At 39.8% G+C, this 26068-nt stretch overlaps 1 protein-coding gene across 2 annotated transcripts in view; it reads right to left on the reverse strand.

The window, feature by feature from the left end:
* TPK1 (thiamin pyrophosphokinase 1) overlaps positions 1 to 26068 on the reverse strand; it is a 291146-nt gene that overhangs the window by 55880 nt on the left and 209198 nt on the right. Inside the window, exons 8-9 of one of the 2 annotated variants that reach the window (XM_070424091.1) lie at positions 13704 to 13815; positions 11127 to 11164 (exon numbers count right to left, since the gene is read on the reverse strand). In XM_070424091.1, coding sequence (XP_070280192.1) covers positions 11160 to 11164; positions 13704 to 13815 — 117 coding nt within the window. In that variant the 3' untranslated portion in view covers positions 11127 to 11159. Of the gene's footprint in view, positions 1 to 11126; positions 11165 to 13703; positions 13816 to 26068 lie in introns of those variants that run through there. The other variant, XM_070424090.1, reaches the window with a different exon arrangement.

The following is a 26068-nucleotide window of genomic DNA, read 5'->3' on the forward strand; positions in this document are numbered from 1 at the left end:
CTATAAGCTCATACATATATTACAAAGTATTTAAACCCCTTGTGAAAATCTATGTGTTTTTCCAAAGTAAAAAATTAAACAAAAAACTTATCTAATGTGATTCATAGCTTAAAGGCAAAATAGAAATGACTGTAATAACTGAAACAGAAATACATGGACAACAAAAATAGAATTAGAATAGATTTAATATTTTTCCATGTTCCGCAAGTCAAGTTGATGTATTCCATATCCTTACTCCTGGTTTTATGGTTCTTGGCAATTCTTTGGATTGTTTTTGTTTTCAGGCAGGGCTACCAAAACCTTTTTCTAAGTTCATCCATTCTGTAGCTTAGGTCTCCTCACTGCCTTGGCATAAAAAATGGAATACCGCCATAAATGAAAGCTATCCAACAACCAGTGTGTGCAGGGCAAATTGTAATTTCCTTAAATCCCTCCTCTTTAAAAAACCAGGTAGGACATAGCCTGGAATACTATAATCCTTTAGTTCAGAGGTCACCAACCAGTGGTCTGCAGACCACTGGTGGTCTGCGAGGTCTGAAAGGTTGGCGACTGCTGCTTTAGTTGGTAATTTGCTTTTGCTATTTCTGCCTCCTCTTTCTGGAAACTTTTCCTTTATTTATTCAATTATAGAACCATAAAATTTGTTTTTGAGTATACAAGGACATAAAATGCCAGGATTTTCATATCTGTGGTTCCCATAATGAAAATTAAAAGATCTGATGAACTGGAAATAACTGAGTAATAATTCTGATATACATTCTAAATAGACCCTACAGTCTACAATTGAGTATACTGATTCTTAGAACTTAAATTGCTGTGCAAAACAGCATCAGAGAGGTGAATTAAATCTTTGCATGAATTTTAGGGAGGAGGTTGGCAAGTTTCAAACTTATAAGAAGTTTCTGCAAAATTATGTCAGACTCTCCAAAGCTCTTTTCTAACAATTTAATCAGAATTACTTTTCATTCCCTCTGGGATCCATCTATCTTCTGATAAAGTAACTATCCACTTGTCCAAATCAATGAAACCAATCTGTACTTTGACTGGATTTTCCTGTTTTATAATCTAAATTACTTTAAAAACAATTTAAAAAGGCAAAAGATTCTGGGGTTTGTTCTAATCAAAGGTATAAGGCACAAAGCCAGGCATTATTAACACCTAAGAACACACATAACAAAGGAAATCATTCAGCCCCATTTCAGCATCTTCCACCACTCAGGAGCTTCATGCATATTTAAATGAATTTATTTTCTGCAGTTTGCTCTGTAAGAACTTAAGTGGCCATTGCTTATTTCAGGATTCCTTGCCCTTGTTCTCTGAGTCACCCACTTACAACTTGCGTGTTTCAGGTGTATTCATGCTCCCACAGTATTTAAATCACCATTAGGAAATCCAATTTCCTATTTATAAGACTCAGAAGTGACTCTTCACTGTTAACTTTTTCACAATTAAGGCTATGGACTTGTATCCATGGCTGAATTTTTGGTATTATATTTATTATGGGCTCCATGACAGTCAGTATTTTAGAGTGTCATCAATATTATAAGCACAGTCACTTGACATGGGCTACTCTTGAATCCTCTTAAAACGGACATCTGGGGTAACCATAAAAGTTATCACCATCCTAATATTTACTGCTTATTATACTCTGTGCCAAGCACTGCATACACACCATCCATTTAATCCTTTCAACAGTCCTATGATGTGGTAATTGTCTTCTCTATCACCACTTAAATTTTAGAAAAGAGAAATGTAGGTTCAGAGAAGTAAATCACAAGGTCTCATACCTAGCAAGCAGCAGAACCAATATTTAAGTGCACTGCTCTCCTCCTTTGCAGCTTTATACTGATCATTAAAGGCTAAGGCATGTGTTTTAGAGGGTACAGGAATGATTCTAAGGGATTTAAAATCTAGTTAGAAAAAGGGACCTAAGACATTTAAACATATATTACCATCCAAGGCTATGGACGCCTTCAAGTGACACTTGCAAATGCTTTGAAGGTTCAGAAAAATGAAGATCACATCTGGTGGGGGTATAATTCTTCAAAGGGGAATACTTAGTTTGAAAAAGCCTAGAAAATAAGGTGGGATTCAGGAAAGGGAAGCTGTGGATATCAGGGCTCATTCTAGGCATTGGCCTTGAACTATGGACAACTGACAATTGAGAGCCTATCCTCCAGGGGTGGACTGCCTATGGAAAATTCCTGGATTTTGGACAAAGCAGAACTGAATCACAGTGATGAACAAGGCTCCTTTGAGTCTTCTGTTTTGAGGGATTTTTCAAGGCACATCTTAGCTAATCAGGCTGTTAAATAGAGAGGCCTGCCTTGGCAAAAATTACATTTAAGATTCATCTTGGGTATTGTCTCTGACTCCATCCTGGTGCTGCCTCCTCTACATCCCCCATGTCTTTGGTCTGACGTAGTCTTGTAGGTGTGGCATGATGCCCATCTCCAACACATCCTCCTCTCTGCTTGAGTGTCCTCCATTCTTATCTTTCCTGGGAGAGCTAACCCTGGCTTAGTCTTTCACTATCAACAATACAGTTAGAACAAAAGGGTCCCAGGCTTAGGCTGAGCCTTCTTTCTTGATTTCATTTTGGCATGTGCCATCTGACCCAATCCCATAGAGAGTTTACATTCAGCAAATATCTGCTCATGGCTTACTCTGCACAGGAACCACACTCAATATTCAATACAGTGAAGACCAGGGGTGGGAAACTTTTTGACTCGAGGGCCACAATGGGTTCTTAAACTGGACCAGAAGGCCGGAACAAAAGCATGGATGGAGTGTTTGTGAGAACTAATATAAATTCAAAGTAAACATCATTACATAAAAGGGTACGGTCTTTTTTTTTTTTAGTTTTATTCATTTCAAACGGGCCGGATCCGGCCCGCAGGCCGTAGTTTGCCCATGGCTGAACTAGACAGTTAATGAGCTTAACTTTTAATGAAGAGAAGACAGAGAGCAATGAATAGGGTGATTATCAAACAGTGATGACTGCAGTGAAGACAATAAAACAGGGCAATATGCTAGAGGGAGTTTTGTTGGGAGGGGAGGGATTGGTGCTAATTTAGATCTACTTATTAGAAATAGTTTCCATGAAGACACAACATCTAAGCTGAGGCTTAAATAATACAATGTGCACATCCATTGAGAGATGTGAGGAATAGTATTCCAGGCAGAGGGAAAAGCAAGTACAAAGAGCCTAAGGCAGGAACCAGAAGGTCAGTGTGACTAGTGACGGAATGACAGGGAGAGTGGTACAGCTGGAGAACTGGGAGGAGGCCAGTCCTGGAGCAGGACACAGACAGGCATATGGCTTTTATTGTAAATACAAGGCAATAAAATTTTCTCAACGGGGGAGTGGCATAGTTTCATTTTGGCTTTTAAAAGATTGTTTGCTTTGTGAAGAATCATAAAATGAGGTGATCGAATAAGAGGCTGTTGCAGATTCTGGGAGAGAAACGAAGAGGGCCTGCGCTAGGATCATGGTAGAGGAGATGGGGAGAACAGAAGGATGAATATAAGGCTTTTGCTTTGAGCTATTAATTGTGTATGTGTTCATTTACTGATGTGGGGAAAACACAGAGACCCAGTGGGACAGAAATCAAGTATTTGGTCATGGCCATATTAGCTTAGACAAGGTCCTTAGACATTCATTCAATAAAGATTCACCCAACCAGAACGCTGTACAGGTACTCTCTGGGCACCAGGGATCTACATTTGAGGAGCAATGGCATTTAGATGTCTTTAAAGTTATGGGTTGTGATCATATCACTTAGGGATAGCTTCTACATAGAAGGGGACATAGAATCAGACCAAACAAGGAGGGACATTTTCTTAACAAGACTGAAGGGATCAAAATAAATCTGTGGACTTCTAGGTCACAAATTTGTCTTAAATCTGTTTCACTATACTGACTGACATGGCAGTTAACTCCCGTCTACCCCTCAATTTAAAATTTTTAGGTGCAAGTATAAGAAAGTGATTGCTGTACTACTCTCCTTTTCTTCTTCTATTCATACCTTCATTATTAAAATTTATTCATGGGTGAAGTTAAACAGAAAACACAGGTAACTACAAACTTTCAGTCACTAGGCTCTAATTAATTTGTGGTTGCCATGAGTTAGTGGTGACTGAGTAACAGCTCTGCATACAGAATGAGGCTCTGCAGATGAAGGGGGAAAGCATCTACAACTTCCATAACCCCGACTCTAGCTCTACAGGTTCCTTTTCAATCCAAGGAAGTACATGTGATTACCAGGAGAGACATGATTTTACGAGTGACCTTAACCTGCTTTAACGAATTAAAAAAATTGATCAAGAGCACTAGTAGTTACACTTAGTTACAGATCACTTGTGACATAATTCACAACCAATGGAGACACTGTGGCACTTGAGAGCTGCTGCCCTGGGCCATGCTTTGCCACCATCAGTGGCCCCAGTGCACTCTGTTTACCTTTCCCTACTGGAATTCTGCACGAGAGAAATTTAGAACATTATTTATCTCTACATATAAAAGCCTAAGAGACCCTTACGAATGACCGGAACGACTGGTCGACCAGTCGCTATGATGAGCACTGACCGCCAGGGGGCAGACGCTCAATGCAGGAGCTGCCTGTCCCCTGGTGGTCAGTGTGCTCCCACAGCCAACCTCCCATAGCCTGCCAACCTCCCCCAGCCAGCCAGCCAACCTCCCTCAGCCCCTCCCCCTGGTCAGCTGGCCCCCCCACCGGCCCTGATTGGGGGGTGCCAGCTGGACAACTTCTTGTGGCTCCTCCCCCCCACCAGCCAGCCCCCCTGACTGGCTGGCCAACCTCCCGCAGTCCCACCACCTGGCCAGCTGGCCCCCTGATAGGTGTCGATCACTGGTCAGGCTGAGGGACCTCACCCACAAATTTGTGTACCGGGCCTCTAGTATTCCTCAAGGGAAACTCAAGGTACAAATTACATAGAGAGAAGGTAAGTAACATGGTATATACTAATCTTAGAGAGTTACTTTGTCAAGGGGCTTACAGCCTTAATCTCTTCCCTTTTCTGGCCATTTAAAAAAAAATTTAATAAGTATATTTCTATTGATTTCAGAGAGGAAGGGAGAGGGAACATAGAAACATCAATGATGAGAGAGAACCACTGATCAGCTGCCTCCTGCATGTCCCCCACTGGGAACCGAGCCCACAACCTGGGCATGTGCCCTGACCTGGAATCGAACCATGACCTCCTGACTCAACCACTGAGCCACAATGGCTGGGATTTTTTGGATGTTAAAATCTCTACCCTCTCTCACTAATTCAATTCCACTGTGTGGTTCTGTGGCATACCCTATTGGACAGAGAACTTACTTTCTGTAATCTGTACCTTGGGCTTCCCTCGAATTATAGGCAGAAAAAAATAAAGCAAATATTTATTTTTATTTTTTTGAGATACAGAGATCTATTTAAAGGCTGCACAATTTCCCCTTCTTTAATTTAAGCCTACTGCTTTCCAAATATTTCAGCTTTTTCACAATTTGGCCTCTATGTAACCTTCTGGACATAGTAGCAGTTTGCTGCTGAGAAACCCATGTATAATCTCAGCCTCCCACCACCACACCGTCCTGCTCTGTTATCACTGTTCATTCTTTTCACCCTTGAATCTTTAAATTCAAAAACCCTGTCTTAACCATTTATTCTCCAACCTCCTTTGTGAAAGGTAAATACACTTTTTTTCCTTGAATCCTTACCGCTAGTACCTTGAGAATAACGATGAGTGTCGAGTTCAGTTTATAATCACCCCAGTGATCAGACATCAGAGTGGACCTGCATTACACTGAAACACATTACATCACGCGCCACAAACCTGCATGAGCTCTAGTTTGTGATCTCTGGCTCTCAGGATGCAAAGGAATGTCTTAAAAGGGCTTCCAACATGATTTTAATGGCTAAGGTTAGTTCTCTGTCTCCTTTGCTCTAACCCTGCCCACATTCAGGGAAAATTCTACTTTCATTCAGGCTAAGGACTGTGAGATAGGTTATTTCACCATGTTCAAAGCTTTTAAAAATACATATAATCAGAGATGGATCTTTTCATGTGCACAGAGGACTAGGTTAGGAAAATGAGCTGGGACAATTCACTTAACATCATGAGTCTCAGTTTCCCCATCTATAAAATGGAAATAATAATACTTCCTCTGCATTAATAAAAGTATTGATGTTATACCTGGATGAGAATGAGTGTAGAGAAAAGACAGGTCATGCTATTCAAAATACAAAGTATGGCTATTTGGACCCAGTAGAAAATTATACCCACTAACCTGTTCCCAGAATAAAAGTTTATCCACCTGCACCCCTTGATTCTTTCTCTATAATTCATACAATGATCAAAAGTTATTGCTTTCCTGTCTCGGTATATTAGCTGGATGGCTGAATGCACAGAGCTCACGTCTGAATTAGCACAAAAGTGAAACCTGGAGGAGGGAAATGGAAAGGGACCCTGGAGCTTACACTGGAGTCATTCTCATCCGTCAGCCTGCCCACGTAAATACTAGGAAGTCAACTCATTTAAACAACTTGGGGGGCAAAACTGAGTTATATTACGTCCCTGAGTGCTGGTCAATGAAATATTTGTCTCCTCACAGATTCCCATTTATCATATTCCCTCCAAATGCCTGTTAATTGTTTACATATTTAAATGCCAAGAATCAACCATAACAAATGTGTTGTCAGGTTGTTGGAGTTTTCTAAAAACAAAGCGGGATGGTTATGGCATACAGTAAATTATTGTTGGTTCCTTATGCTCTCAGTAGAATCACAGAAGGGTGAGAACTAAAGAGAAGAAACATCATTCATGTCTAGTTCCAAATATGCAGCACAAAAAATAGAATTGGAGCTGAGTTAATGAAATATGTATTTAATACAAGTTTGTAGTAGGCTATATGTCATTAGTCTGAAATGTCTGAAAATGTAGTATTTGTTTACAAATAGAGTACTTGAAAATCCTTCAGAATAACATAACCCAAAAATATTGTTGTTCCTCTTTATACTTTCTCTCCAGAACAATAATATGTACTGCTTATTGACCTCCTCCCCCTCCAACCCCAACTTTGCCTTCTTCATAAAAGCTGGGTCCTAGTTTCCCATGTTTGTCTTTTTTTTAAATCCATTTTTATTAATTTCAGAGAGGCAGGGAGAGGGAGAGAGATATATAAACATCAATGATGAGAGAGAATCACTGATCCTCTGCCTCTTGCATGCACCACACTGGGGATAAAGCCTGCAACCTGGGCATATACCCTGAATGGGAACCGAACCATGACCTCCTCATTCATAGGTTGATGCTCAACCACTGAGCCATGCCAGTTGGGTGCCATGCTTGTTATTTTGTGTAATGATTCCTCAATTGCTCATATTCAGAACTAAACAAAAGTGTCAGTTTATATCCCAGAATCTATATAATAAAAAACCCCAAATTGTAATACATGGTAGTACCAATACATAGGTGGGCACAAGTGTCTGTGTGTGCAGAAGGATAGAAAGAAAGGTGATGGTGGTATAAGCAGTGACCTAGTACTTTGATGGTGTGTGTGTGCCCAGTGAATTAATTAATTCTTGACTGCTCTTTAAGGACCTTTAAAGCCCTTAGATTCTAATATGTGGCTATAAAAGAAATATAAGTGTCAAATTTTCACCCTTCATTTTTTTTACTATTTTAATCTCATATCTGATTGTTGCCTCTCATTGATAGACACTCCCAGTTTCTCATATAAGTATAATCTCAAAGGCCAGAAAAGAGAAGAAATACAAGCAGGATAGAAAAAAATGAGTATGTCTAATAAGAGACTGGTTACAACCCACAGCTGGCTGGAGCTGTAGCAAACCTTCTGATTTTTTTCCTGGTTCCCAGGGTTCAGACTGGACATTTGACTACAATCCTTGGGGATCGGAAATCAGACTGAATGGAAATTGTAACCCTCTTTTTGTGTGTGTGTGTGGACACCAATTAAATTGTACGCACACAATTGGTTTGTTTTTAATTTTGTTTTAATTTTGTCTTGAGTCTTTATCACATGTTATCTTAGGCCAGATGAATGACAACACCGAAATTCAGTTTCTCAGTGACAATAGAAATAACCTCCATACATTAATTTTCAGAGTCACGCTAAAATTCAACGATATAATTGTATTCAATAAGTATCCTACCTAATAAAGAAGGAATATGCTAATTGACCCTCACACCATTGCAAAGATAGCAGCACCCCAGCCAATAAGGAGGGAATATGCTAATTGATTGCCCAGCCCTCAAAGATGGTGGTGCCCATAGCCAATAAGGAGGGAATATGCTGACTGACTGCTCCACCCTCAAAGATGGCAGTGCCCACAGCCAATAAGGAGAGAATATGCTAATTAACTTCCCCACCCGCAAAGATGGCAGCGCCCACAACCACAGGATGGTGGCGCCCAGTCCCCTCAGCCCTGCGGGGGCAGCAGGCGCACGGCAAGGCCGGGCCCGCCCCCAGGCTGGCCCAGCCGCTCCGCGCGCCTGCCTCTGGAGTCCCCCAGTCCCCTCAGCCCCCCAGCTGCCCAGGGCTGCCTGAGGCTCAGGTAACCAGGGCCGGCCGAGGCTTGCGCTGGCAGTGGGAGCAGCAGAGGTGTGATGGGGCATCGCTTTCCCCTGATTGCTGGGTTGCCTCCCGCCCCCGAGGGCTCCGGACTCTGTGAGGGGGCAGGCTGGGCTGAGGGATCCCCCCTCCAGTGCATGAATTTTCATGCACCGGGCCTCTAGTTATTTCAGAAAATTTTTTAATTCATCAATTACAGACCTGCCTTAGTAGGCTGAATAATGGTCCCCCCAAATGTCTGCATTGTAGTCCCTGGAATCTGAGAATAAATTCCTTACATAACAGAAGGGATTCTGCAAATGTAATTGAAGTGAAAATCTTAAAATGGGATTATCCTAGATTACCCAGGTTTGTCCCAGGATCAACAAATTCCTAAACAGTGAAAGTCAGAGAAAAAGGTGTGTCAATGGAAGCAGACATCACAGAGGGATGTGATCACGTCAAGCTGCCAGCTTGAAGACTGAGGAAGGAATCGCTAGCTGAGAGGTCTGGGAGCCTCTAGAGCAGGGATGGGGAACATCCAGCCTGAGGGCTGCATAAGGCCCACAAAATCATTAGGGCTGGCCCTGCCCAGGCTTAGGGGTGAGTTAATTAAATATCTGACCAAATAAAGCAGGCTAATTTTTAAGTTGATGACCTGTATGGCCCATGAATGATATTATAAATATCCAAAGGGCCCTTGGCAGAAAAAAGGTTCCCCACCCTGCTAGAAGCTGGAAATGGTGAAAAAAGGATTCTCCATTGGAACCCCCAGGAGGACTGGAGCTCTACCGACACTTTGATTTTAGTCCCCTAAAACCCATTTTAGATTCTGATCTCCAAAACTGTAAGATAACAGATGTATTATTTTAGGACAGGTGGTATCAGTACAAGAAAAATGTAAGCAAGGGAACAGAATAGAGATTCAAGAAACATACTCAGGAATAGTAAAACTTACGGTACACTGCAAATCATTGGAGAAAGGATGATAAATGATGCTGGGGCAACTGGTTATCAGTAAGGAAAACAAAATTGGATCTCTAACTCATGTCATACACACAAAAATCAATTTCAAGTGAAAGAAAATACCTAAAAATAAAACATAAAACTAAAATATGAGAACATCTTTATGACCATGGGAAATAGAAAGAGGACTTAAGACACAGATATTACAAATCTTAAAGAAAAAGCTTCATAAATGTGACTACCTTTAACTAACCACAGTCTCTGTGATACAAAAAGGCCATACACAAATGGGAAAGGTAAAGAATAGCCAGGAGGATGATAATTAGGGTCTGAAGAACTTCTAAGAATTAATAAGGAATAAACTAAGTTAGCCCAAAGGCTAATAGGCAAAAGGCAGTAGCAATCCACTGACAAGGACACCTGCATGACCTGTAACTAGAGAAGGTACTTTCCCTCTCCAGCAGAGTCCACAACCAGGTATGGAGGTATGATTGACACTGATCAGATCAAACAAGATCAAAGCTAACAATTCCTAGAGCTGGGTAGAGACTTAGAGCAGGGGACTCTGAATGCCCCTAGGATGAGGTCACATTGGTAGACTCACTGTCAGAACAATATGGGGTGTACCTTAACGGTGAGAGTGCACTGATCTAGGACATAGCTATTTTAATGCCAGCTGCATACACCCTCAAGAAAATCTTGAACCAGACACATCACAGAATGTTCACAGCACACCATTATGCAATAAAGTATTGTAATACAGGTAGCATCAACAATATTTATCAATCTTCTGGGTGATAGGATACATAGGCATCTACCACACTTTTTTTTATTAAAGCCAGAACATGAGGGGAGATACTGCAAATTGAAACAGGTAAGTCGGACTACTTTTAGAACGTGTGGCATCAGATTTTAGAGTAAGTGTAGCCTGGAAGAAATCAAGCCTGGAGACCACCTGAGGAGGACTCAGATATGCTTCCTTAAGGCCTTGCTTACTTTTCTTGACCCAAAAGGTAACAGCCCTGACTAAGTTACTGTATTGCCATTCTCCTCACTAGGCCCAGCCCCAACCAGTCACTTTTGAGGTGTGAATGACGAAATGACACTGACCTCAGGCCTCTGCTTTCACAGACAAGAACAGGGGCTCTTTCAGGTGTAACAGGATAGTAAGAAGCTAGGAAAATCCAGGGCAAGTGGAACAGGGAACTAAGAAAAGAAAATTAAACAAGGCCAAACAGTTTGAGCAGCTTGCAGCAACACCTTATCTCCCCCAACCAAGAACATGTGAGAACAAATGATTAATATCTCTTCTCCGTAAGCAGAGAACACATAGCTTTAATCACCCTGGAAATGCTAAGGCAAGTGGGGGTGAAGGGGGAAGGAACGAAGGGGAGTTTATCTTATCCACTGAACAAAGAAGTCAGCCATCTTAGGATTTGCCAACATGACAAGGTGTACATAAAAACATTCCCCCAAAAGCTACAAAAAAAGTAAAAGGGAGACCTTGAGAGCTAATCTGTACCAAGATATCTGGCAGAAGAATCTTAAAACCTATAGATAGTAAAAAAGAAGGAACTCTTACCATTTGCAACAGCATAGATGGACCTGGAGAGCATTATACTAAAAGAGATAAATAACACATGATCTCATTCATTTGTGGAATATAATGAACATAAACTGATGAACAAAAATAGATCCAGAGACATAGAAGCATAGAACAGACTGTCCAACTTCAGAGGCAAAGGCGGAGGGGCGGGGGGAGTAGGAGAACAACCAAAGGACTTGTATGCATGCATATAAGCATAACCCATGGACACAGACAATATGGGGGTGAGGGCATGTGCTAGGGTGAAAGGTCAATGTGTGTGTGGGGGGGGAGGAGACATATGTAATACTTTAAACAATAAAGAATTAAAAAACAAACAACAAAAAACCCCCACAAATCTATAGACAGAAAAGTATAAAAACCTTTGAACCCTTACGAGGCTGGCTCCTCAGATAAGCTGAGAGCCCATCTGCACTTTATGCCATATGTATTTTGATAGCTTTGCCTGCCTTGCTTCTTTAATAAATTTGCTTGCTTTACCTCTTTAATAAATTTGCTTTACTACAATGTTGCTGTCTGTCAATTGTTTGAATTATTTCTCTCGAGACTGACAAGAACCGAGGAGGGGGCAGCCCTCTCCCTTCAACTTAGGGGACTGTCTGGTAATACCATTTCTGGTATTTCTGGTGCCTATAACACAGGTAAAGAAATCCTTCTACTTCTCTTCAAGTCAACATTATGTCATTTCACATAATTTTTATCATTTTTTAATGAGGTTATATCACCTATGGGGAGACCCATTAATTAGCACTTTTAACAGAGATAATTAAACACTGTGTCTCAACTCTATTACTTTGAATACTCCATGAAGTTCCTAATTATTTTCATAATGTTACAGAGAAAAAATGATTTCAAAAGTCAAAGTAATTTGTAAATATATAAATAAGTAATAGTGTGTAGCATTTCGGCAGGATCAAACATTAACCCAGGTAGGAAGGGTAAAAGCCCTACCCTCATCATACCCAAGGCCCCCATCCTGGAATAAACTTCATGATACAGAATTAGGATATGTACATGACCGTGGTACCCAGTGTATAAGAGGGTGTTCTAAAGAGCCCTGAAGAAGCATGTTTCATCCTATGACTCTCTCCCATTACTGTAGAATAAAGGAAGCGGAGGCTACTGCCCAGATGGCCAACCCTCACTTCTCTTTGCTCAATGCTCCTCCTATCTTGGTGTCAGCTCTGAAAAGTAAGGCCACTACCGATTCAGGCAGAGGCTCACGACTGTAGGAACAGTCCTTGGAAAGAACGGGAACTCTGAAGAGTATGATTGTTTTTGGCTGTAATGTTTTCAGAAAGTTTCTCATGGGAGGTCATGTCAGTTTCAGCTAACCACCTTCAAGGCCTGCCCCATACTTCTGTACACTGGAGATCTGTTCTCACCCTCCTTTCAAATCTGATGACTTCTCTGGATACTAGCTTCAAAATATCTCGTTTTCCCCCTAATTGTTTCAGCAATGGCTCATGGACAGTTCTTTTAAAGTATCTTTTCATCTTCAAATTATTTCTTTCTTGAAATATTTATTTCCTTGTGGGAACCTGAAAGCTTTACATGCTACAAAAGAATGACGACGTGGTTCCTTACTTTACTTTTTATAACTATAGAGGTATTGGTCAATCAGGGGAGAATCCCTTTGATAATCAGTCAGGCTCTTTGATTAAATCACTGTGATTCTTAAAGAGACTAGAGTTAATTCACAAGGCCTGATGGCTCTTTTGGCATCAGCATTATTTCATGAACAGATCCACTTCATTTATTTTTCTTTTAAAATCAGATAGTTTTAGTATAACTAGAACTTAATACAGTTAGTAAGTACTGGGAAAACATTTTAAAATTTAATAAGAATAGCTAATCTTATAAAATCTCAGAGTTTTAATTATGAAAAGAACTTGCTACATTAGTTAGAATAGCTACCTCTCTGGGAAAGTAAACTAGGTTTCAAGTACATAAAATCATGAAGAGTTCTTAGGTTCGACACTGAAAGTATAATCAATAAAAGGAAAAACTGGACTTTATCAAAATTAAATGAATTTAGTTAATGAAATTTTCAAAAATCAAGAGATAAGCTGAAGATTCTGAGAAAATATTTACAAGTTATATATCTGATAAAGGACTTGTATCTGGAATATATACAGGAATCTCACAACTCAACCTAAAATGAGAAACAATCTGACTAAAATATGGGCAAAAGATCTGCACAGACATTACTTCAAAAAATATATACAAATGGCCCATAAACATATGAAAAGATGTTCAATACCATTAGTTACCAGGAAAAATCAAATAAAAACCACAATGAGATAACACTAAGGTGTGTATTAAAATAGTAGATAATATCAAGTGTTGATGAAGATGTAGAGAAACTGGAACCCTCATACAATTGCTGGTGGGAATATAAAATGATGAAGCCACTTTGGAAAACAATCTGGCAGTTCCATGAAAGGTTAAAAAGAGATATACCATATGAACCAGCATTTCCACTCCTAGATATATCCCAAAGATAAATATAAAAAAGAGAAAGCCTCACTCTGTGCAAAGGGCTTTACTTACTGAGGTTCCACTTTAGGCCCGTCGTTGTAACCTGATTGCAAGGCTGTCCAACAGGAATAAGGCCACACCAATCACCTTCCATTCCAGTGTCTACATGCAATTTGTGCTTTCCCTGAAGCAGAAAAGGGATGTTCATTAAGACAGGGAAGAGAAAGAGAGGGACATTAATGAGCACCGAATACCTGGTTGGAAGCACCAGGGACATCCTAGGAACACTGCATGGTTTATCATACTTAATCCTAATAACAAATGTATATAGTACTAGTATGTGCTGAATAATGTTAAAAGCTTTCACCTGGCTTAATCCTAGTCACAATTTTACAAGGTAGCTTATGTTAATTATCACGTTTACATGAGGAAACTGAAGCTTGCAGAGGTTACATGTCCAGGATCACACAGAGATAACAACAGTTCCTATCTATACCCACCTGCCAATTCCAGAGACTAAACTGGTTCTACAAACTAAAGATGTGGCACTATGTGATGTAGAATTCTAGAGCCTTATTCAAACACATGCTCAAGTGTAAATAAAATATTGGTTCCTAAATAAAACCTCTGCTTTTTCTGAGATTATAAATTTCAGCATTCAATGTCAATCCTAATAGTGGTTAACCTGCTTTCTACATGTATAGATGTCTAGGAGCTGCTCAGTGAGAGTGCCTCTACCAGGAAACAGAGTATCTGCCCTAAACGAACTAGCATGTTTCCTCCATTTTGATTATGAAAACTTACGCAATCTACCAACTTTCATGTTTTTCCATTCAAAAGAAGATTAAAGTTAAATGTAATGCTCAATTGCCGAAACTGGTTTGGCTCAGTGGATAGAGTGTCGGCCTGCGGACTGAGGGGTCCCAGGTTCGATTCCGGTCAGGGGCATGTACCTGGGTTGCGGGCACATCCCCAGTGGGAGATGTGCAGGAGGCAGCTGATCGATGTTTCTCTCTCATCGATGTTTCTGACTCTCTATCTCTCTCCCTTCCTCTCTGTAAAAAATCAATAAAATATATTAAAAAAAAATGTAATGCTCAATTGAACCCACAATGTTTCCTTTTAAATAGGATACTTGAAAACTCCTCTTCTACAAAGTAATGATTTCCCATTTCTGTTCTATTCATTATCCTTTGGGTACATGGTCTTTATAGAAAGATACCTCAAGTCCTTGTGGGGAAATGCCAAGGCATGCATGCATTCATAATAGAATAAAAAAGTGTTTTTTATCATTCATATATCCCAGAAGAAAAAGTTCCAAAGGATATTGTTGTTGTTTTTTAATAAAATAATGTCTTAAAATATGTATAATTACAACTTATTACCAGACTAAGGTATCGAAGAGTCCTTTTGCAGTCATTTTACTTTTATTCCAATGATGCCTTTTGTACTCTGTTATAAGCTTCTAAAAACTTTATTTTGCTGTCTATAAGGCTTAAACATATGAGTAGGCTCTCCTTGTCTTAGTCAAAGGATTGCTGTTATTAGGCAAATAACTGTCTAAATTTCATATAAGTCCTTGAAATTTAATATAAGTCCATTTGAATACTCATTACCTATATAATTCATACACATAAGGTATATTTTGAACATTCAAGCAGAAGGTATAAACTGGATTAAAAGGGCTTAAATATATTCAAATGTAAAGGGACTATATAATACATTAGAGGCCAGGTGCACGACATTGGTGCACTGTGGGGGGGGTGGGGGGGGGATGTCCTTCAGCCCGGCCTGCACCCTTTCGCAGTCCGGAAGCCCTTGGGGGATGTCCGACTGACAGCTTAGGTCCGCTTGCTGTGGGGAATGGGCCTAAGCTGCAGTTGGACACCATAGCGCTGCTGCGGAGGCGGGCTACTGCGCTTGCCAGCTGTCAGCCCTGCTTTTGGCTGAGCAGCACTCTCCTTGTGGGAGCGCACTGACTACCAGGGGGCAGCTCCTGCATTAAGCGTCTTCCCCCTGGCGGTCAGTGCATGTCATAGTGACTGGTTGTTTTGCCGTTAGGTCGATTTGCATATTATCCTTTTATTATATAGGATTTTGAACTTGGTGTTCATCATTGGAAAAAAACATAGGCAACAAATGTCAATGCACACCAAGCAGTGGATTAAATGCACACAGAGAACCGTGGGTGGATTGGAAACACAATGCATGGTGAAAACGTAATATGTAGAAGGAAACAGAACTGGGGTAAATTACATAACCCATCCATACAAGTTAAAATAAATTCAAACACAAGACACTTTTTCTAATAACAGAACTTAAAACTATTATTTACACACATGAACATGTTTGTCGGTGGGAAGAGCAGGAGAACAGAATGTGGTACAGGGATAAAAGGGAGGCATCAGCCAATCAATGAGCAGGCTTGGGGCAGAGATGACAATGGGCCATGAACAGATGAGCATTAGTGACTCAACACTGGATCTATACAAATAAAATAACAAATGTTTTCTAGATGCAAAGCCATACAAGACTTTGAAAAAAGTAGATACAATATTCTAATAATTCTAAACAATACTTAAAGAAAGAGGAATAATTAGAATACAGACATAGATAAATTCAGGAATGAAATAAAAATAAATCTTGTTCTCAAATAATAATCTTTGATGATTTTCTTTTTGTGTCAATATAGAGCAAAAGCATAGAAATCATCATTGTTATACAAATGTTCTACATAATACCATGTAAAAGTAATGCTATGATTGTTGTAAGGCACAGGGGAGGAAAAGTGGAAGAAATTATATTGGCCCTAGGTTCGTCATTGCTTTACATGTATTGAAATCAAGTTGTAGATTTTAAAAGGAGGATTTAAAAATTGCCCCTGGCCGGAGTAGCTGGTCACATGAATAACATGCCTAAGCTGCAGGACAGACTGAGGGATGAGTGAGATGTGAAATAGTCCTTTTCTTCAGCAGCTGTATTTCTCATTCATGAACCTCCATGCCAGTTATTTACAGAGCTATAGACATGAGAAGGATGATGAGTGCATGGAAGGCAAAAAACAAACAAAACAAAACAGGAAAATTACAGATTAGGGACATGCTCAGGTGTGTGGAGTGGAGCAGAAGGCAGGCAGGTGTGGTCACTGAAGGATGGACAGGAATCAGCACCATGGAGGGACAATGAAGAGGTTTGAAGGCCACGGGTGCACATGTGCAAAGGCCACACAGCAGTGCCGGGACATCACTGATGAGGGAAGGGTTGGGAGGAAAGAGTGGTGCACAGGGCAGGGAAACTATTCTGTGTGACACTGTAATGATGAATACATGACATTATGCATTTGTCAAAACCCATAGACTGTATAACACAATCAATTCTCACTTTTTTCTTTTGTTCCAAAAAGATGAGCAGCTGCATGTGCATGATCTTGTGTTTATAAACATGCAGATTTAGCTTTGCATGGTTAAAGGAGAGCAATGCTATCTATGCTTTTCTCCTATATTCTCACATCTATGTGACATCTTTCAATTTATTCATTCCTCAGATTTCTATATTTATAATATATGCCAGCCTATATGTGATTTGACAGGCAGGCAGGCATACGGCCCAACATTAAAGAACTTCCCTGAAGATTTATGCCATTACTGGAGACCTGGGGCACCTGCCTAACCAGTGACTTCCATCCACGCTCATGAATCACCATTGCACAGGCTCCTATTCTGTCCCCTGTTCTGAGCCTCGGAAGTTAAAGACACTTCTGTACAGTAAAGATGCAACAAAAATCAATCAGACACTATGCTTTTGCAATTGTGGTTATTTAAAACACATTAATTACCTCAGAAAGGTATGAAATGGTAACTTAGTGAAAGGGAGCAAAGACGTTGCCTGGTACCTATGCTAGAAATCACACTTGTGAGTGTGTTAAGGACAGGCAGCGTCAGGAAAGTATAGAGCAAAAGATACACAGTTACCTAACAAGGGCATAGGAAATCGCTGTCATTGCTTGTATTATAACTCTTCTTTGAAAATGACGAGGCCATGATTGAGAGAAAAGATAAAGTTTGCCCCAGATTTTGCTTTGCAAAAATACCAAAGATGGAGTCATCTCTTAAATCCAATAGCTATGCCAAGTTTTACCCAAAGTTATCTCAGTGTGGACATCAGAAAAAACACAGCAATTTAACAAGATCATTCACAAAGCAAGTGAACACAGGACAGGCATAAACATACTTTCCATCTAGTGTAAGAGATTCCAGGAGCAGATGGCAATGGCCATTTATAAAGTGGATAACCATTCACCAAATTGCTGTTGATACTGAATGGACACCCTGGGGCTAAATGGCAACTACAATTTCTGGCACACAGGTAAACCCAGTGTGAGGGAATACCTTTGTATATTAAATACAAGGCTGACCTCTGGTACTTAAAATTTTATCAACAAACACCACAGGGAAATTCCATAGCCTGCATGGAAGAATAGTGAAAGAAGTAAACTGAAGGATCTATACTACATTTACCAGAGAAGTTACCTGCCCCACACAAAGATAGACATTTGGACTGGTAAATTTTCATCGTGGGAGTACTCATGTGGCTGAAAGTAGTCACAAGAGAAAGGGTCTCCCCAGTGAACATGGAGATATAAAATCTCAGAACTAGAAAATGTCATAGTTCCATAAATGTAATTGCCAGAGGGAACGGGGGTAGGGTGAGGGAGAAGGTAAAGGGGGGGAAATGGAAGGAGACTTGACTTGGGATAGTGAACACACAATACAATATATACATGATGTATTGTAGAACTGTACATCTGAAACCTGTATAATTTTATTAATCAGTGTTGCCCCAATACATTCAATGAAAATAAAATAAAAATACTTTTTAACAACAAAAAGCACAAGTGTATTGATTTTATTAAAAGGAGCATACATTGAGTCAAATTTACATGTAAATATACTTATCTAGTTCTTTAATTTAGAATATTTCCTTCTGAAAATGTAATATTCATCTATAGATAGCTTTTAGTGTTTTAAATCATGCCAGAGCCACATTTTTTCAAGTGCCTTCCACAGAACACTATTTCTTAGATTACTTCTTAAATTCTCTTCTGAAGTCACAGTGTATGTGCTCAGCATGTGTGATGTTCTAGGTCGTGTTGCAGCAAAAACCGACCACCTGAGCAAGTGTTTCCCACACTGACTGACTACGGATCCCTGCCTATCCCTCAAACATGTCATTAACCATATAATCTGCATTTCATGAAAACCATCTAGGAAAATATTGCTTTGGAATACTAATTTTGCACATAGCATCTAAAACTATGATGTTTTGGCCCTGGCTGGGTGGCTCAGTTAGTTGGAGTGTTGTCCTGTATACCAAAAAGTTGTGGATTTGATCCCCGGTCAGGGCACATAGGGGAGGCAGCTGGTGGATGTTTCTATCTCACAATGATGTTTCGCTCTCTCTAACTCCCTCTCCCTTCTTCTCTTTCTCAAATCAATAAAAACATATCCTCAGGTGAGGATTGAAAAAATAAAACTATGATATTTTGCTTTATTATTTCCACACCTAGAGCATTTCAATGATATGTTTTGAAATTAATAACTTCCATCTGATTTATGTTTTCAATATTATTTAATAACATGGCGTGGAAATCAGGCAGGTTTTGAAATGAGGTAGGCATACTCTTTGATTAAATGGTTAATGACAATACTGAATGCTTACCCAAAATAAAACCTCTGAATGCTGTTTATTCAAAAGTCAACAATATTTATGAAATACCTACTATGGTTAGAGACAATAAAAGACTGTAATGATCAGTTAATTTCCTCATTAACCCCCGAACACTAGACTATTTAAAAAAAATAAAATCAGTTTATCCTTTGTTTTCTATCACCTCTGTATTCTTGCTGCCCCCCCTTTTTTTTTTACAATATATCCTGTCCTTTCTTTATGCCTCCCTTTTATCCAGTGGGAGAAGATAATCTGGGGAGTACACTAAATTGTCAGAAATCTATTCTTGACTCCTCCATAAGATACAGACACTTTAAACGATGACTTCTACGGTAAAGACAATGCTTATTCCAGAAGCAAGAACTTCTAACAGTGGAAACAGGACAGATTGCACTGAAAGATACGTTTTGAATCAAAGAGTGATCACAGAGTTTTCAGATACCTTCAGATGAATGTAATTTTACCTAACACAGAATGATCAAAACATTCATGTTCTCTGGTTTATTCCTCTGCTATTTCTCCAACCTTAATCTATAGAAACCTCAAAGCAAAGGGCAAGCTCTACATTGTTATGAAAACTCCCTATATATTCCAGTTAACATAGATCACTTGCTTCTACTGTCTACAGTCTTATTCATACTATAAAACAGCTTTTTTTTCTTTTACTGTAACATATCTCTTAAATGGGTTCATGTTGTGTCCTTGAAAAGAATAAAATTTCTTTAAAGGCAAAAACTCTTTATTTCTGTTCCATTTATAGCATGGTGGAAGGAACATAGTGTCTAATAAATACCTGATTAGTAGCTTAGAATAAAAGAAAAAAGCACTGATAAAAAGATGTCACCCTGCTTAGAAAATATTTATCAACAACACTTATCAAAAATATTTATGAGTAGATGAAGGAGGGTTCAGTTGAACTGAAAGGTCTAAGTACAGTCACCTAGAAATTTTTATGCAGATAATGTCTGCTTAATTGAACACAAGGACAAAACCACGCACAACCAATAATTATGAATACCTCTTCAACAGTATTCCAAATACACTTTGAGGTATGTACAGAGTATACATTTATGTTTGTATGTAAAATGGGCATTATAATACTACCTCATTGGGTTGAGAACAAAGTCAGATAAAATGTATAAGGAGTCAAGTACAAGGCTTTAAACATTCATCTATGAATGCTGATTTACTTATCCCTCTCCTTCAACCAGGCCCCAGGTTTAATTTGAACACAAGTTTTCCTTCCATTCTTTTCTGTTTTTATTTTATAAAAGCCTACTCACTTTGTTTCAGTAATTGTAAAAGGAAAATAAATGTGATTATTCCTCATAGGACTAATATGAAATTTAGCAGGAATGGAGAAAAAGAACATCTTAATCTAAAAAATTTATGTTAGACCTTCAAAAGACATTAAAATATCTTAATGAAGAATCAGGCCTCCATTTCTATATAGAAACTCTAATTTTCACTCAATTATTTTTTAAATGGTTCTCAACTCTGAAATCGTCCTTTATAGGAACACACCTCCCTAGCTTTGGTCATCAATTTTAGAAAAATTCTAAGAACTCTGAGGTCTCATACCTGGTCATTATATCCAAAATGCAATTCTTAAAGTTATTTTCTTATGATTCTCAATATAGCTGGACTCTAAATCCACTGGACTTGTTTCTCAGATTTTTCTCACAATTGGTAAGGACTATGTAAATGGGAATCCCAGCCCTGCAATACATATTCCAACTTTCCTCCTGAACGTTAACTACCCCAACTTTCCTTCTATAAAAGAACTGTGTGTGTAGTCTCCAACCATAGGCAATCAGTTTCACACATTAACCCAATAGGAACATCCTCCCCTACTGACCCGTTTGTCAGGTTCCAGTCCCCCAGCACTTATCTCCTCTGCTGGCCCTGAAGCTGCAGTCATTAAATGGGTACGGAAGAGGAGGTAGAGGAGGGGAGGGGAGGGCTTTGGGAGGTAGTTTGAGAGCTTGAGAAAGAAGAGAACTGCTGCAATGATCCTACTCATTATCCTCTCTCAGTTAACTCCAGGAAGTGTCTCTGCTTGCTGAGAGGTCATATGGCTGATGTTCAGCCTGGTTAATTGAGTTGGGTGTCTAGTTTTTACCCCCCACTCCCATGTTGCTCATGATGCTCAGGGGATCTTGTTAGTGCTGCTGAAGAAAGGGGATAGAAAAAAAACCCCACTTTGCATTTATTTATTTATTTTAACCCCCAGCATGACTATCAAACTTGATAAACTGGAGGAAATAATGAGAAAGTTCTGGTTAAAGAAAAAGGGAGAGAAGCAAGGAAACAATTTTTGAATATCTGCTATGTTCTATTCATATTTTTCTTGGCAGCAAAATTCTCCTAACAACCTCGAGTGGTAGAGTTAATACTAAGACAGAGATTGTAGACTCAGTACAGTCATTAGTTTGCTCCAGATGACTCAGCCAGTAATGGGTAGATGTAGGATCTAAACCCAAGCATGTGATGACTTTAAAGTCCACCTATTATTTTTCATCATGCTTTTCTAGACTTCTAATTTTAAAAGCCAGTCAGAACCATTTCATTCCTTTGCTATTCTTCCCATTCCTGCTTTTTGCTCCCCATATTTGATCTCCAAGTTAAGCTATTGTATGACCTGTCCAAAGTTTATCCTAAATAATAAATACTTGTGCAGTAAATGGATGAATAAAGGAATAACTATCTGCTTGCTGTCATCCACCTATCTTCAACATTTTCCATCCTATGTATATGCCCCCATTCATTTAATTGTTCTTAGTCAGTGACTGAAGATAGAGAGGGTACTAGTAAGGATGTGTGAGGCACTCATTTGTATTTCAAAACACACTTATTGGGGTTTCCAGGAGTTCACAAAGAATAGTTAAAGCAACATCAATGACTGGGCTAAGATGAAGAAAATGAACATACAAAAATATTTTTAGTCTGGAACAAATAGGACAATTTTGTTTCTCTCCCAGATTCTATCCTATATAATAAAAGCCTAATATGCTAAGTGTCCAGTCATCTATTCAACCAATCAAAGCATAATATGCTAATGATATGTTAAGGCACTCAATTGCTCGGTATGATGTGCACTGACCACCAGGGGGCAGACACTCCAACCGGTAGGTTAGCTTGCTGCGGGAGTCCAGCCGATCGGGACTGAGCGAGATGGGCCAGACACACCCTGGAGCCCTCCCACGGTCTCTCCCTGGTCCCGATCATGCACCGGTGGGGTTCCTCAGCCTGGCCTTCGCCCTCTTGCAATCTGGGACCCCTTGAGGGGATGTCAAAGAGTGGTTTTGGCTCGATCCCGCAGGCCAGACCGAGGGACCCCACTGGTGCATGAATTCGTGCACCGGGCCTCTAGTAAAATATAGATTAGAGGCAGTTGAGTTAATATTCAGATGGTACAGGTTTCAAAACTCAGTTCAGACATCATCTCCTCTATCAACCTTCTCCAAAGCCTGTAGCCTGGGCTACCTGGACACCCTTGCGCTCCACAGCACATTGTTTTAAGTCTACACTGTAACTCCCATATCGGAAGGTAAATACCTCAATGAGAGAAGTTATATCTCAATAATTTTTATATCTTGAAAATTTGTACAATGGTAGACACATAGTAGAAATACAATAAATATTTATCTAAAAGAGAGCACTAGCTTACCTGTTTTTCATGTAACTACTCCCAACCTCCAATTCATGGGCCAGCTTCCACCCCACCATCCCAACCCCATTTCTTTGGTCCTGTTTACATTACAAGCCCTAGAAAGGGTTGTCTAAATTCACTGTCTCCAGTTCCTTATATTCATCCCAATTCAGCTTTCACCCCACCTTTTTTCCAAACTGGCTTTCATGAAGATAAACAATAACCTCCAAACTTCTAAAACCAATGGTCCTCCTTTGACTTGACCTAGCAGAATTCACAGTGGGCTATCACTCTCTCTTCCTGCACATACCGCCTTTACTTTGCTTTCATACCACCCTCTCTTGGTTTTCCTCTTCACCCACAAATTTTTTGGCTGTCTCCTCCTCTCCCAACTCCTAAAGCTGGACTCCTTCAGGGTGGAGTTCCTTAGTGTCAGCTACATCTTCCTCCCTCATCTACCTACATTTATGCCCTTGGTGATCTCAATCATGTAGATCTTGGCAAATACCAAATTTGTATCTGCAGCCTGGACTTCTCTCCATAAGTCTGGTCTTGAACATCCAACTGCCTGTTTGACACATCTGGACCTTTAACCTCAAATGTACCCCATTCACAGCTTTTAATCTGAGTTGATATCTACTCCATTCTTCCAACTGCTTAGATCAGCCGTGGGCAAACTACGGCCCTCGGGCCGGATCCGGCCCGTTTGAAATGAATAAAACTAAAAAAAAAAAAAAAGACCGTATCCTTTTATGTAATGATGTTTACTTTGAATTTATATTAGTTCACACAAACACTCCATCCATGCTTTTGTTCCGGCCCTCCAGTCCAGTTTAAGAACCCATTGTGGCCCTCGAGTCAAAAAGTTTGCCCACCCCTGGCTTAGATGAAAGTTTTTCTTCTTTTTTTTTCATACCCATAAGGAAATCCTATTTACTCTATACAGGATTTCTCTTTCTAAATATATCCAATTACCGCTTCTCACAATTTCCTTCATTACCACTTTATCCAAGTCACCATAACAAGACCTCCCTTGGTCCCATGAGAGCCTAATGTCAACTCAGCAGCCAAAGTGATTCTTTTAAAAAATATGTCAGACTTACCTTCCTCCACACTGACACCACCCCTCCAGAGAAACAATCCCAGCTTTCTGAAAGGTTTCCACTTCTCTTCTAGTCCTGGCTGGACTTTCAATTCTGCCCATGGAGTGAGTCTGACAGAAACACTGTCATTATTAATGAACCTGGTTTTGAGCTAGCCTGTGCAAGTCTGTCCCATGCACAGTGCTGTGGTTAAGAGCATGGGTGCTAAAGAAACACTTCATGGATTTGAATCACTTTTCCACTATGCTTGAGTTTCATTTTCCTCATCTATAAAACCAGAATTAAAGGTTTGTTGTGAGAATTAAATGGCCTGATATGTGAGATACTTAGAATAGTGCCTGCCACAGAGTAAATTGATCTATAAACATTCATTATGTTTATCATACAAAAGGGTTAAAATGAACAAAAAACATTGTGTTAATTTTAGACAGTCAACTTTCCTGCCTCTTATTTTTGTGTCAAGTATATTAGATTAATAATATCTCCTAAAAGCAACTCAAAAAGTACCCCATACTATTCTACATATGATGTATTGGCAAAATGTTGGAATAAACATACCTTTCAAGGAATATTGATTACAATCTTAATTGTTATAGTAGTCTTATTTTGGTACCTCTTAACATGTAAGGTAAGAGTCTTTAACGTCAGAAAGGTAAAAATGCTGATTTGGAGGGACAATAGTTTTTTTTTTAATAATATATTTTTATTGATTTCAGAGAGGAAAGGAGAGGGAGATTAAAATATCAATGATGAGAGAGAATCATTGATCAGCTGCCTCCTGCACACCCCACACTGGGGATTGAGCCCACAACCCAGGCATGCACCCTGACCAGGAACCAAACCGAGACTTCCCAGTTCATAGGTTGACACTCAACCACTGAGACACATTAGCCCGGCTGTTTTAGATATCTTGAGATGAAACTATGGTAAGATTTCTGAGAGAAATATCATGCCTTGATGCAGCTTAGCCTTACAATTCTGTGCTGCAGAAGAGATTACTCTGATAAAGACACAATTAAGCATAGCAGATGTGCTGCATTAGGTCTGAAGTAACAACTGCTTGTACAGCAGTCTGGGTGTTTGCCACAAATCAAGAACAATGCCAGACAATCGCGATCACATTCACCTCAACTGCACTACTTAGTCTTCCACCCTTTCTGTTTGAACAAGTGCATGTATCCATGTGTGTTCATGTGTATCTACCATCCTTGTATCATATTTCTCTGTGGGAGTCAGTCCCCACAGTGGCACCCACTGATCTCCGGGCATTCATGTCCTTGCATGGTGATCCCACAGGAATAGCACTAATTTGTATGTCTTGACAGCATCCACAGAGGTGCTGGTGGGTGACTTCTAGGCCATATCATACAAATATGACAGCTGGCCCCTTGCTTGCTTCCTCTTACAGATCACTTGCTCTGGGGAAAGTCCATCACACGTTAAGAGGATATTCAGGAAGCCCCAGAGAGGCCAAACAGAGAGGAACGGAGCTATCTCCACTCACCCCAACCAGCAAGCACCAACTTTCTGCCTTAGAATGAGTGATACCTGGCACAGCTGAACTTCATAAGGCACCAAGCTTGAAACACACAGAAAAAACAAATTCTAGACACAGAGAAACTCTGTGAGATGATAAATGTTCCCGGTAACTTTAAGCCACCATGTTTGTGGTATTTGTTACGCAGCAATGGATAATCAACACACTCTTGATCCTTGCCGTCCTTTCCAAATGCTTCTGTCTGCACTGCCGTGTCTTTCTCTTCCCATTGCTGTTCTCCTTCTCACTTCCTGTGTCTTTTCTGCTTCTTTAAATGTCTATACAACAGATTAGGAATATATGTCATTTTTTACACTTGTTCAAATTAGTGTATGGTTCCCTTTTAAAAAGTATAATTATGGCCCTGGCCAGTTTGGCTCAGTGGATAGAGAGTCAACCTGTGGACTGAAGGGTCCCA

The sequence above is a fragment of the Myotis yumanensis genome, unplaced genomic scaffold (assembly GCF_028538775.1).
Source record: "Myotis yumanensis isolate MYYU_CA2020_CCGP unplaced genomic scaffold, mMyoYum1.0.hap1 SCAF_9, whole genome shotgun sequence".
In the NCBI taxonomy this organism is placed as follows: domain Eukaryota; kingdom Metazoa; phylum Chordata; class Mammalia; order Chiroptera; family Vespertilionidae; genus Myotis; species Myotis yumanensis.